At 40.5% G+C, this 12,902-nt stretch overlaps 1 protein-coding gene across 4 annotated transcripts in view; it reads left to right on the top strand.

Moving 5' to 3' along the window:
• RNF144B (ring finger protein 144B) overlaps window positions 1-12,902 on the top strand; it is a 76,786-nt gene that overhangs the window by 56,175 nt on the left and 7,709 nt on the right. For all 4 annotated transcript variants that reach the window (XM_059851591.1, XM_059851581.1, XM_059851562.1 and 1 more), the window contains 3 exons: window positions 5,714-5,774; window positions 10,383-10,587; window positions 11,722-11,866. In XM_059851591.1, the coding sequence (XP_059707574.1) occupies window positions 5,714-5,774; window positions 10,383-10,587; window positions 11,722-11,866 (411 nt within the window). The remainder of the gene's footprint in view (window positions 1-5,713; window positions 5,775-10,382; window positions 10,588-11,721; window positions 11,867-12,902) is intronic.

The raw sequence follows: 12,902 nt of genomic DNA, 5'->3' as shown, positions 1-12,902 counted from the left end.
GCTTATAAGCATATATAACACAGTATAGCTATGAACACAGAATAGCTTTGGAAGTCCATCTTCTTCTCCCTCTCAAGGTCCTTACTCAAGCTGCGTAACATTCCTTCAGTGCTTTCCAGTGACCTGTCTTCATTTAGACAAATCATAATTAAGTCCTCTTTATTTTCTCAGTAAAATTCTGAAGTTTGTCTAGTTTGGTGCTAAATTACTAGAGCCTTTTCAAAGCTCTTGCCTTGCTTCTGATTTTTGTTCTTCTTCAGTTGCTTTTGGGGGATGGAAGGAAGGAAAAACTCTGGTTAACAATTTAAACATAGAATAGAATTTTTTTCTTGTATGTCTCATGAAGAAATGAGCAAGTGTGAATAGCAGGAATGTGTTTCTCTAAAACAGTTGAATATTTAATCAGTGCTTGGGGGATAAACTGCTTATTCATAGAGTATAGGAGATGTTGGGAATTAAGTCTTTACTTTCTGAGGTCCCTCTGGACCTCAGAAAAAAAAGTTCCAGTTTTTTTGTTCTTGAAATGCATAAAGTGAAAAGTCATTTGAACGAGAAAATTGTACTTTTCTGTACTTTGAAATATGTTTTCTGAAACAGCTCTGGCTTGGGTTTCTTTTTCCTTCAACAAAATCTATTTGAAACTGGTTTATTTCCCAGTAGTTTTTTTTTTTTTTTTTTTTGACAAATAGTGCATTTAAACAGAAGGAACTGTTTCACTTGCTTGAAATCAAGTGCAATCCTAGGTCACACCTTGACCTGTTACATCTAGATAGCAGCTGCTTGCAGTGTAGCTGTCTTGTAGCAGAAATAATTGAGGGGTGGTGGTGGTAAGGCAATGGTTTTGGCTACAGACTGTCTTTCAAATAGCTGGTTACACAAAACAGGGGAAGTTCAAAAACAGTCTTGTTAAACAAAATGTTTGCCCTTTCAAACTCCAGTGGCACAATAAACAAAGATTACTTGGATTCCTTCCTGGAAGCAGAAGGTATAAGGAACATCTTATGTTAATACAGTTCTCTTTAAACACGCAGACTTCTGTCTAGAATATTCCTGTCTCTCTTGGGAACTTGCTCCATTGATTTAATTGTACCAGTTAATATCCCTAATATAAATAAGGGGTAATTTATCATGGTTTGAAATTATTTTGCTTGGTGTGAATCCAGTCACCTGTGTAAGCTATGGATCAGGGTAAATCTCCACTGCATACAGGGATTTCTACTGTAATACTCACTTGGATAATATCTAGGGCATTGTGCTTTGCTTCTTTGTGATTCCTGTATTGTTCTGGGGTTTATAACATCAATGCAGTGATCCATGTATGCATAATCTGATTTGGATTAAAACTGTGCAGCAATCAGTAAAGGAGGCACTGATTTGGGTTCTTAAGTTTGTCCAGAATTACCCCTTTGCACGCAGCGCAGGTTCTGCTCATTGTCCCTCTGTCTGTGTAAATCTGTGATCCACACCAGTGCCAACGTGACAGAGGGTTGTCAGCACTCTGTAAAGTGATGCTGAAATAGGACAGTAACCCAGATCTTAGAGTTCTTAATTGCCTTATATTCCATACCTAGCCAAACACAAAATCCCACTGGGACTTGGTCTAAAATATCAGTTTTATTTTTTATTTCAAAATTGGTTTATGTTTTGCTGCAGAAGAGATTGAAATGGTAAAATGAGAAGGAATGTGAGAAAATGCTGCAGGCTGACCTATCTTTTTCAGGGTCAAAATAAAAATTTTTGTTCTTACTTACTTGTTTTTTAAGTAAAACCTAGGGGAGCAAGTGAGAGAGCCTTAATTTTGTTTTTATTTGTCACTAAATAAGAGAAGTGCTCTTTAACGGAGAACATGAATAATTTAGTATTTTATTATGACTCTAGTGAGCATGGTAGCTTGACAAAGTTGTGGGTGTAATTGCTAACAGCATAGAGACTGAGCTCCCATACCCCTTTCAAAAGCAAACCAGAGCCCCTGTTGGAACCATTTTACACTGCTTGCAAAAGAAGACAGTGCCTCTGTGAGTGGGGCTTTGGCAGAGGTGGGCACTGCCACCCTTTGCAAATTTTTCTGCCACTGTAGGATCTGCCCTTGCTGCCTGTCTGGTAAAGTGAGAAAGGGAGAAACTTTTCTCCTGCTGAACTTCCCTCCCTTGGCATTATCAAAGTTTGATTCATATGGGTGTGAAAGGAAATAAGATCTATTCAATTTGCTTGATTGCCTCCTTGCATGTCCCTTGAAAGTCTGAGAATAGGTGGAGTAGTGATTTTCCCTTTCCACTGTGGTAGCCAGTATTTAAAAACAGGGGAGTTGTTCTTCCTTGGGTCCTGGTTACTGCACTGCCTGGAAAAGTTTGCTGCTATGTACACTGAACCAAATTATTGTGAACCATTTTAATTTCCTTTCTTTGCTCTTTTGTCTCATGTAGTAGCAGGGACCCTGGTTATTGTGACACATTTCATGACATGATCTTTTTGGGTGCTTGACAAGGATCCAGCTGGAGCCCTTTGTGGTAGTAAGCCTTCAGGATTTTGCTTTTGTCCATCAATATTTTTACTTCAGGTGAATGCTGCTGTTCTTAGCAATAGCTCTTGTGTGTTCTTGTGCTGTGTAGCAAGAGGATTTGAACTGCAGATATTGCTTACAGGGTATGGGAAATAAGAAAACTTACTTTGACTCCTAACAGCCTGATATGTCTCAAGTCAAGATATTTTCAAGAGAGGAGTGTTCTTGCCTGTATTTTTTTTTTATTAACCCCCAGTATTAAAAAAAAAAAAAGAAAGACAAGTTCACCAAACTGTCCTCTAGAATTTCTTCCTACATGGAATAATTTCGTAGCATAGACTAAGAAAAGTCTGTTTTCTGGTATGCTCATGGTCTTCCTCTTTTGGCTCTTTGCCATCTGCTGGGTTGCTGGTTTGCTGCCTCCCCAGATTTCCATGCCCTGACCAGCCCAGAGACATGAATGATTGTGCAGGAGAGGAGGTGTTTGGGATGGACAGACACCCAGGTGGGGCTTGAGAAGTTGTCTGGAAATGAACATTTAGACTGATGCCAAGTAGGAGGAGATAAACACCTAATCCCCTTATTGTACTTACTACTGTCCTTCTTGATTAGGTATAAATAAGATTAAAAGTTCCCTGAGGAAAGGATTTGCTGTTTTTTTTTATAGGGACCTGATATCCATGTTTGTTTGAGTTTTTTTCAATTAAGTTTGCACATACAGCTTTCACATGGCACTGAATTCAGGCAGCAGGAATTTGTGCATTGTTTTCCTCATGCCTAAAGATACTAAATCTCTGAGGTGCTTTGCTTCAGCACCTCTCATGCTGACCTGTGGGTGGGTGCCATCAAGACCTTGTCCTTCCAAGCCTCTGGGGGTCAGTGGCACAGGTGATTTGCTGCATGTGTTCAACACCCAGAGCTGCACACAGGGAGGGCGAAGCTGAGCTGTGAAGAGGATACTTAAGAAAAAAAGTGGAGCTGAGTGAAGCCAGTGGGGAAAGCTGGCATGGTAAGCTCAAGTTTTCCCCAGGAGAATGGGAAGCTTTCAGCACTGCCTCTGCTTCCTATTGAAATCTGTGTTAAGATGCATAACTCTGCTCCCACTGTAATAAAAAAGGCTGATTTTTAATACATGGGAAATTCTGGGCTCAATAGAACTGCTCTTGAAAAAAACTGTTTGTTAGAAGTAAAAGCAAGTACAGAAGGACCCCAGCCAACTAAACAATTCACTCAAGTGGCTCTTACAGCATTGAGACTCACTGTTTTAATTTAGTTGTAATGAAGGAAAATGTAAAGTAGTTGCCAATGCTCACCCAGCTAGAGAAATGCAGATGACTCTTTTCATTTTCCAAACTATTTATATGTGAAGCTGCCCTGGGGAGGAGTGGGCAAAACTGAAATGATGTGTCATTGCTGAAATTGCTAAACTTCACTCTTTTTACCCATTTGATTTTTTTTTTTTTTTGTGTTTTCCAAGAGTGTTTCAGCTGACTTTTGATGAACAGGTGAAGAGTTTCCCAGAAAAATCTCTGTGTTTTACAGTCATAATAATCTGAAATATTAATTAATTACAGCCATATGAATCTTTAAATCATTAAATCTTGACATAATTTGGATTCATTTTTGTATTCCTCTGGCTTCAGTTAAATAAATGAGCCACGTATCTGCCACAAAATACAGTTGTGTACAATCAAGTCCAAATGATTTGAGATATTAGTAAAGCAATTTTGTATTTTATATGCAATTTTTTTTCCATCTGTGAAAAAAATGTATTCATAGCATGATATTGAATATATACTGGATTTTGTCATTGTATTTTTTCTCATGGGTGCTATACCCTACAACTGAGGAGGACAGCAAGGGCCAGTGTCCACTTCACTGAGGGCAAATTTTGCCCTTTACAATAATATGAAGGACTGTGGTTGGACACTGGATGTGAGATTTGAAAGCCTGTCTTTTTGAAGCTGTCAGTTCTACCCTGTCTCACAAGTGCTTCAAATGATCAGGTCCCAGGTCTTATATTAGTCTAGGTTTATTTTCAGTAAAAGAGAAAAATATTTCTAGTGCTGGTACAATGTTACAAACTGATCAGATAAAGAGAATGGTCCCACATTCTAAATCTGACAAACATGTGACTCCTGAAGTGCTGTGAAGTTCCTTTTAAACTCCTCCATATCCTGTATGCAGGTTTGCTTATTAGTTTTAAATAGGGCACTTGGTCTTCTTACGTAGACTGTTAATTGGAGATTAGAGCATTTAGCCTTTTAGGCTGCTAGTTTAATTAGGGTAATGTGTAAAATATATCAGCAAAGCCTGTTTGTCTATGCCAGCTACATTTGTTAACTTCAGTCGGGTTCCCAATAGGCTTCTCCGTGTCTAAGGCAAATTCCAACAGCAATGGCATTAGTTGTCTTGGCCCAAACCCCATGAAATTAACAAAAAATGGAAACCAGACTGCCTTTCAGTTCCTGAGAGCTAAATGGCCCCTGCCATTAACACTGGGAGATGTGAATGAAGAACCATTCATTTGAGCTGTATTCTTGTGCATGAACACCCTGCTGCAGTCTCCAGGGCTGGCAACACATCACCCTTTGTTACACTAAACCAACATGAAATAAAACTAGGAAGCCCGAAGTAAATACGGAATCCTTAGAGAAGGTTTTCGTGTTCATGGAAAGAAAGACATGGGCTGAACTACTGGGTTGTGTGGCTGAAATAGGGGAGGTTAAGAACTACTTTTTTAAGTTTTGGAGAAGAAGTCAGGGTGTGGAAGAATGTGGTGCTGAAAGCAAGCAGGAACAAAAAGATGAATTTGAGACCCAGCTCAGGAAAGCAGGTGTGTACAACATAGCATTTATTTGTCGCCCTGTTCTTCTAAGTTCTAAGCTTTCTTCTAAGCTTCCTGATTTTTGTAATAGAGTTTCTCACACACTTTTCATGTAAATAATGATTGTTTTGCATTCCTTTCTGGAAGAAGAAAAATTTGATGAACTGTTAGTTTGACCAGTGTGGCTGCAGAAGTGGCAATTTCATCCTCCAATCCATAGTCACTTTTGAAAGTCTATAAATATTGGAATTCAAAAATAAACTGTGCTCTTTTTACTTTAGATGTTTCAGCTTGTGTGTATCGTTCATTTCGTGTCCTATTACAACACTTACTCACTTTTTAAAGTTTGTATTTCTAATGCTTCTTTTGTGTATTTCTCATTTCAGATTGCCTGTTTGGTTCCTGTTGACCAGTTTGAGTTATACAAGAGGTTGAAGTTTGAACGAGGTGTGAAGCTTTTTGTCTCTATTACCTTCTCTTTTGTCAGTGGAGGCAGCACGGTTATATATGGCAGAGACAGAGCCTGTGGAGTGAGTTAAGGAAGAGACACAGAAGATGTCTTTGCTTTGAAATGGTTCAGGAGCACTCACTAGGTCTGACTGTGCTCCACAGACAAATTCAAAATCCTGTTTTGCAGAATCAAAAAAGCAGCATCTTAATGAATTGTCAGATTTCTGCTCAAGCTTGTGGGCAACACTCTCAGACTGTGTGCCTGGGACTCCATTGTTCTTCTGATGGCATGTTCATCTTGGGTCCTTGAGGTGGTTGTACTGGTAGAACTTGTCAAGGTGCTAGAGGATGCTTCTGTCCAGGGCACACAGACCTTTTACACATCCGTAGGGATCTTCAGAGCTTCTGGGGGACACATACTCTGAAATGCAATGTGAATTTTTGCAAGCATCCCTGCAAAATAGCTTTGTTTACATAGAAGCCTCATGTGTGTTCATCTAGGAGAGTTTTTCTTCCCAAGGAATAGTAGTCCCCTCATTCCTGAGGAAGGCATACTTTTTAAAGAGGTTAAAAACTGAAGGTCTCACTGAGGCCAAGATTTCCTGTGCCCAGAGGTCACTCTTCTGCATCAAGAGGTGGTTCCTTGACAAAGCTGAAGAAGAAACTTGCTAGTCAGAAAGATGAGATCCCCTTCCTGGTTTTAAAGACTGTCACCAGCTTCAAAGTTTCAGCTGGAAGGTGCAGTGTTTTTCAAAGAAAAGGTGCACTGTTTTTCAGTGTGTGGTAGCGTACAGAGCGGTGTGTCTGAGACACTACCCCACTCTGCCTGTTCTCAAACTTTCCTTGAAAGACTGTATTCATATTCTTGCTCTGCATGCCTGCTTAGATGCAGTGGATTGTGTCAGACAATGCAGAGGTCTATAAAAATTAGGCAAGTAATGCACTTGGAAAGTTGGTCAGGTAGAAGAGTATATAGGTTTTTACTGAATCTCATCTGACATGAATCCTTGTGAATGACCACAAAATAGAAAAGCTGCAAAACACTAAAATATGCCCCAGAGTTTGTGGGCAATGCAGATTGTAGATATGATATTCAGGCACTCAGATCACAGATCAAAAAAAAAAAAAAAAAAAGAAAAAACCCCACCAAACCTTGGTTTTATTTTTTATGTCTTTCTCCTGTTTTACCACCTTCTTGTTTATTCTTAATTTCTTACAAAGTCTCTCCAGCTCATAATCTAATCAATGGCTTGTCTACAGTCCTAGACCATGGAAATCAGAGTTTGTTAAATCACCATATTGAAGGGGAAAAAGGGACTTTCTTGCAATACATTTATCTGTTTTATGTAATACCTTTTTTAACTGAAGACTCTGAAACTATTGGATTCCTGGTATCTCTTCCCCTGTAACTAGCCAAAGCTGAACTCATGATCTTTTGTCCAGCTCACTGTTACTTTTTTTTTTTTACTGCCTCCCACACAGAGAAGCCTGAAACTTGTCTGTTTTTTAAATCCTCCTTTCCTTTTCTTTATTGCCTAAGTCTGACAAATCCTCTTCCACCTCTGCTATCCCTCTTCATTATGATTTTAAGATCTGTCCTGACTCCTTTATGATAAAACTGGTGTCCAAGCAGCAGACTTAGGCATAGCCCTTTTGCCTTGCCTTTTGGCCCCAGCAATAAATCCAGCTTACTGATGTCTGGGAACAACGATTCCTGCTAGCTAAAGCTCTGACCTGGACACCCAGCACTAATCCCAGCCTTAGCCAAGACCTTTTGCCTATCCTGGATTTAATGCTGTCCCCAAGGCTGACCTCTCTGCACTCATCAGTGGGACTTGGTTTATTAGCTTCTGCACCAGTCTCAGATCTGAGCCTTACCTGGCAAAGCCTGCCTGCCCTGGTCTGACACTCTTTTTCTGAAACTAGCAATAGACCTCACTGGTGGCATCTGCTGGGGGTGAATTCTCTCCCAGAATCTGTCCAGAGACTCCTTCCTGATCTTCAAGTGATTGGTAGAGCCCTTCCAGACATTTTCCATTGTGAGAATCATTTTGAGGAAAATTTCGAACACTCCAAGAAGGACTTACACATCCAACAGCTATTTTCCTCATCCCCAGTCTGTGCTAGCTATGTTAATAGAATGTTCTTACTTCTCATTTTCATTGCTTTCTTTTTTTAATGGGCCAATAATATTGTGTGGAAACATAGTGAGAAGGAATTGGTATAGAATGGTGTATCTATAGACAATTGTTAAATTTAATAATAGATGCACTGATGGTAGGCTGTTTTCTTGTGGGTTTTGTGTTCTTAGAATGCAAATGCGTTCTTAAAAACAAGATTTTTTTGCATGTCTGTAACTTCTCACAGAGTTTCTGTGAAGCATATTTATTAGAAAAACAGGAATTGCTCTATGTCTATTTAGGATGGCATTGATGTAGTCAACAGAAGTAAAGAAATAGAGGAATGGTAAGTGGTTAGGGCATATGCATTATGTTTGCCAGTAGGCTGAGTGGTAGATGTAGAGAATCTCCAGTTTATGCCTGACTCAAAAGGAGTCTGTTTTAAATGGAGATTTCTGTGAAACACAGTCATAGTCTTACCCTTTCAGTGAGTACCTCTTCTGAGCTAGAAATAATTTTCTCCAGGGTGCTGCATTCCCCCTGTCTGCCACCTACATCTCACCTGCTTGCTTGCATGTTTTATGAAAACTGGCCAGATCCCTGCCCAAAACTGGCACTGTTTGGGAAGGCTTTCCTCCTGAGAGTTGAGGGAGCTGTGGCTGAACTGGCTGCAGGGTAGCCGGGGAAAAACTTGGGAGACAAATGGCCCTAACCAAGAAATGGAGCAATGTGCCAGAGCAGGATGATAGCCTCTTTCCCTTTTTTGGCTGTGCCTTTTTAGTTTTTTCTGGTTTCACTTGTGCTCCATGGCAAACCAAACAGTATGAGACAGTGTGGATTGCAAAACACCATCTGTAGGTTCTTTGTAAGATGGAGGAAGTGGGAGAGGAGGGACTTTCATCTCTTGCATTACATCTTGCTGCAATAAATTTGTAAAAAACAGGTTTACAACCCAACTCTCCTCCTCCCAATGATGTCAAAAGCAGACATTCTGTCTTTCACCCAAACACAGGATAGAGGAATTTAGGTTTCTGAAGCTGAAATTTCAACAGAAAACATGCAGAACCTATTGCGTGAAGGATTAAATGCAATAGCAAGTACTAGGCCATAGTCTTTCCCAATTCAGGGTTTCTTTTAAGAGACACCAAAAATAAAAATTTCTCAGCCAGGACATTACCTTTTAAAAGTATGTAAAATATGAAAAGTTACTTGATTTGCTGTGGCTCTCTTCTCCCTACTAATGAAGCTGAGAACTAATTTGTTTTTGCTTTCATTCAGTAGAAAGCAAAATGTTTGTTTTGGGAGGCAAAGAAAGTGTGTGCAAGACAGTAAGAGAAAAGAATGCAACTAGATCCATGAAATGGCTGAAAGTAGATAGTACAGGTGTTTTGCTGTCACTGCCTAAATTATAGGTGACAGCCTTTGCACGGAAATAGAAATTCTCTACAACTGTTGGAGCTCTCTGACACAGATTCAGAAATTACCTGAGGTCAGAGCACTGTGTAGCTGTGTGTCCTGCAGCCAGCAGAGAAGATGAACATCCATATGTGCTTTCAGCAAAATTTTCCAGAGAACATATATATGAGGTCCTTGTGCAGCTTTTTTGTTTCAAATGGGACAACTAATTTTATCTGCTAGAGGTACCTTGTAATGCCTTTTGCCATCTCACAGTCAGGATTTCCATTGACTTCAGAGACATCCCCTCTATCTATTTATTTTCAGTGGTGGTACCAGAGAGCTCCCAGGGAAGGAGGAGGGGCAAGGTAGCTCCTGCAGGCATGACAGCCCTTTTCTGGGGAGGCTCTGCAGGGTGTGAGTGTTCATCTGCGTCTCATGGAATTGAGTAGCAAATGACCAACAGTGAATGTGTCCCAGCTGGGTTTTTGTTGCAAATTCCTTGAATAAAGATTGGGAAGTGAGAGAGAGGATCAACATTTATCATTCCATGGCATGTGGTGATGACTGTAACTCAGTGTCTACACCCTGAATCTTGACTCCTGATACCAGACAAATAATAATTATATGGTACACTGAATGTTAACTGCAGTTTGTAGATAGAGGAGAGTAAATAAGGCATGGAAAGTTACTTGACATTAATGTAATTAAAGTCCTTCTGCTGTTTACATGGAAGTTACTGCATGGCTTGCAGATGTCAAAGACATGGAGTGGCCTAGTGCTACAAAAGACACACGCTTCTCAGCAAGCAGCAGCTAGGTTCCTATTTTGAACCATGCTATAAAAGGCAAGGAACACATTCTGTGTAGTGTATTTCTATTGTTGCAATGCTTTCAGTGCAACTGCTTAGCAGAGGACAAATGCAGACCTGCCTAAAGAAGAGCGGGCCCAAATGCCCGCGGGCGTGGGTGTGAAGCACTATGGCTTCCACACCCTTGTGCAGAATTGGGTGCTGTATACCTAGACACACGTCACTGGAACAAGAAGGGGACTGCATAAAGGTTTTATTTCTCTCTCTGTTGCGTTTCAGAAGTCCACTTGGACCCCCAGAGAACGTGGTGCCCCACAGCCGACTGCCAAACGGTGTGCCACATTGCACCGAGCGAGTCGGAAGCGCCGGTGTCAGCGGAGTGCCCCACCTGCCACCTGACCTTCTGCTCCTCCTGCAAGGAGCCGTGGCATGGGCAGCACCTGTGCCAGGAAAACCAAACTACTCCAGTGCCAACCGAGCAGGGGTAAGATGGGAATCCATGACAGTCATGCCATGTTTTGGTTCTTTTCATCACAGGGCCTCACATTCGGTTCATGGAGCAGCTTCCTTCTAGGTCCACAGCTTCAGCTCGGAGACTCTCCATCTCTCCTGGTGTTTCCTAAATACAATTCCAGTCTAAATATTACTTTAAATGCTAAATTTTATTTTTTAATACTTAATATTATCTGTGTACTTGTCAAATTTGAGTTGCAACTGACACTTCTAAAAGGTGAAGCCCTCCAGGACTTTAAATCTGCCTAAAGGCTTTGTTGATATGCTAGAATTATGACCTGTGCCTGTACAAAAAATCCAATATACCAATATTGCAGGATCCAAATTTTGCTTATACTATGATTAAGAAATCACCCCTGCTTAATATTTACAGAATCTCTGAATAGAAAAACCTTAACTCCTGCACAGTGTAAATTTCACTTGGAGTGAAAAGCCTTATTTATGCTCATTTTCCTTAACTGCAAACAACCTGCAGATGAGGTTGTAAAAGTCATTAATCTAAAGAAGAGAGGCTTTTGTGTTTAAATTGTCATTCTTTGGTTGTCCGTTTTTGTTTTCAGAATCAGGTTATGTTGAGACATGTTTTCAAAGTTTTCTATCATCTTTTTTCAATAAATGAAAAACTTAAAACCTAGATCATTCTGCTTGCTAGACACTCCATGGAAGAGGAGTTGCCAAAAAGTTCTTGCTGTGATTTTTCTTCTCTAGGTGTGATCTCTGGCTGTGGTGGAGTTTAAGCCTATTTTATTCAGACAAGGAGGATTCAGACAAGGATTAGGAGTTGCATAATCCAGTCCTGTTAAATGAATTGTGTAAGGTCTCTCTAACAAAGTGCTGAGTTTTAATGCTATAGGTGATTAATTGTGGGTGTAGTGAGTGTTGGTTTTATATAGTGTTGGTTTTTTATGTGACATTAATAGTCTTACGCCTAGTAGTGAGTAGGTTTCAATGTATTGTGCTGAATATAAGAAGCTTCACACACTGAGGACACTTAGGACAACTACATTAGATGCTCTGCAAAATAAGCACAATACAAATCAAGCAGTGGACCTGCATACCAACAGTTATGTTCACATCTCACTTTAATGTTTCCTTACTCTTCTAGATTCCTTATTGGAGCAGAGACAGATGCATCAATTAAGCAGTGCCCAGTTTGTCGAATTTATATTGAGCGAAACGAGGGCTGTGCTCAGATGATGTGCAAGAACTGCAAGCACACGTTTTGCTGGTATTGTCTACAGAACTTGGATGTAAGTGCTGCAGATAAAACACCAGGATAAAGAATAATGGGGTTAAGGGTTAGTCTGAGGCCCTGTGCAAGCTCTTTGTTAGTTCGTTGCTGTCCTAGAGAATTTCTTGGCTCAATTCAGCTTCTGACTCAGCTGCTTTCTCTTCTTTCACCCAGTCCTTTTATTTATATCAATATAGTTTTTTATTTCTTCCATGAAGGGTTGTGGCCATGTCTGTGGGTCCCATGTTCGTTCTTTGAGGGCGATGGGACTAACACTTTGCTTTCTGGAGGTTCGTCCCAGCAATACCTTGCTTGGATTCTCTCTTCCTAAAAAGAGTTTGGTTGAGAGTGAGGGAGATAGATGTCTTCCACCTGTTTCAACAGGAAAGGACGCAGTCTGTCTAAAAAATGCATGGTACTGGGTGAAGGGGGTTGTTCCATGGTATGGTGGCTAGGGAGGACTAGGTCTCCTTTACTAATCTATCTCTAGTGCCGTGCTTGCTGAAGAGAATGATTGGCTCTTAGGCTTGAGGATAAAAATGTTCAATCATGAGCACAGATTGTGAAGTGCATGTTGCTAGTTACTTCTCAAAGGTTGCAAACCAGTCTCAACTTGTGTGGACTTTGAGTATCCTAGCAGCATGAAGAGTCCTGGAAGTAATGCACTTGTATACATGGCAGCTTGCCCTTTTGGCACAGTCATCAGTAACAGCTGTGGGAGCGTGGAAAGGACTTTACCAGCACTTGAAATAAAATGTTGTGTGCTGTGTGGCTTTTCTTGTCTTTTTGTACTCCGCAGCCAGCAAACAATGAGACTTCCTCAGTCTTCATCCTTTACTCAGCACGCTAAACAGGTTTCTCTTAGTGTTATGTCCCCTTTCTGTGGGGGGATGAATGTGCTTTTTCAACGTGAGTCTTAGGGCTTGCCTCAGAGTACATGGAGTACAGGGTGATTGCTTAACACTGTGCTGAACCAGAAGAGTGTCACATTCTTGCAGACTCCACAGACATGCCCTTATCGAGTTTTTGTCAGTTCAAAGGGACAAAGAGAGAAA

The sequence above is a fragment of the Haemorhous mexicanus genome, chromosome 1 (assembly GCF_027477595.1).
Source record: "Haemorhous mexicanus isolate bHaeMex1 chromosome 1, bHaeMex1.pri, whole genome shotgun sequence".
Taxonomy (NCBI): Eukaryota; Metazoa; Chordata; class Aves; order Passeriformes; family Fringillidae; genus Haemorhous; species Haemorhous mexicanus.
This window is presented reverse-complemented; position numbering and strand designations above follow the sequence as displayed.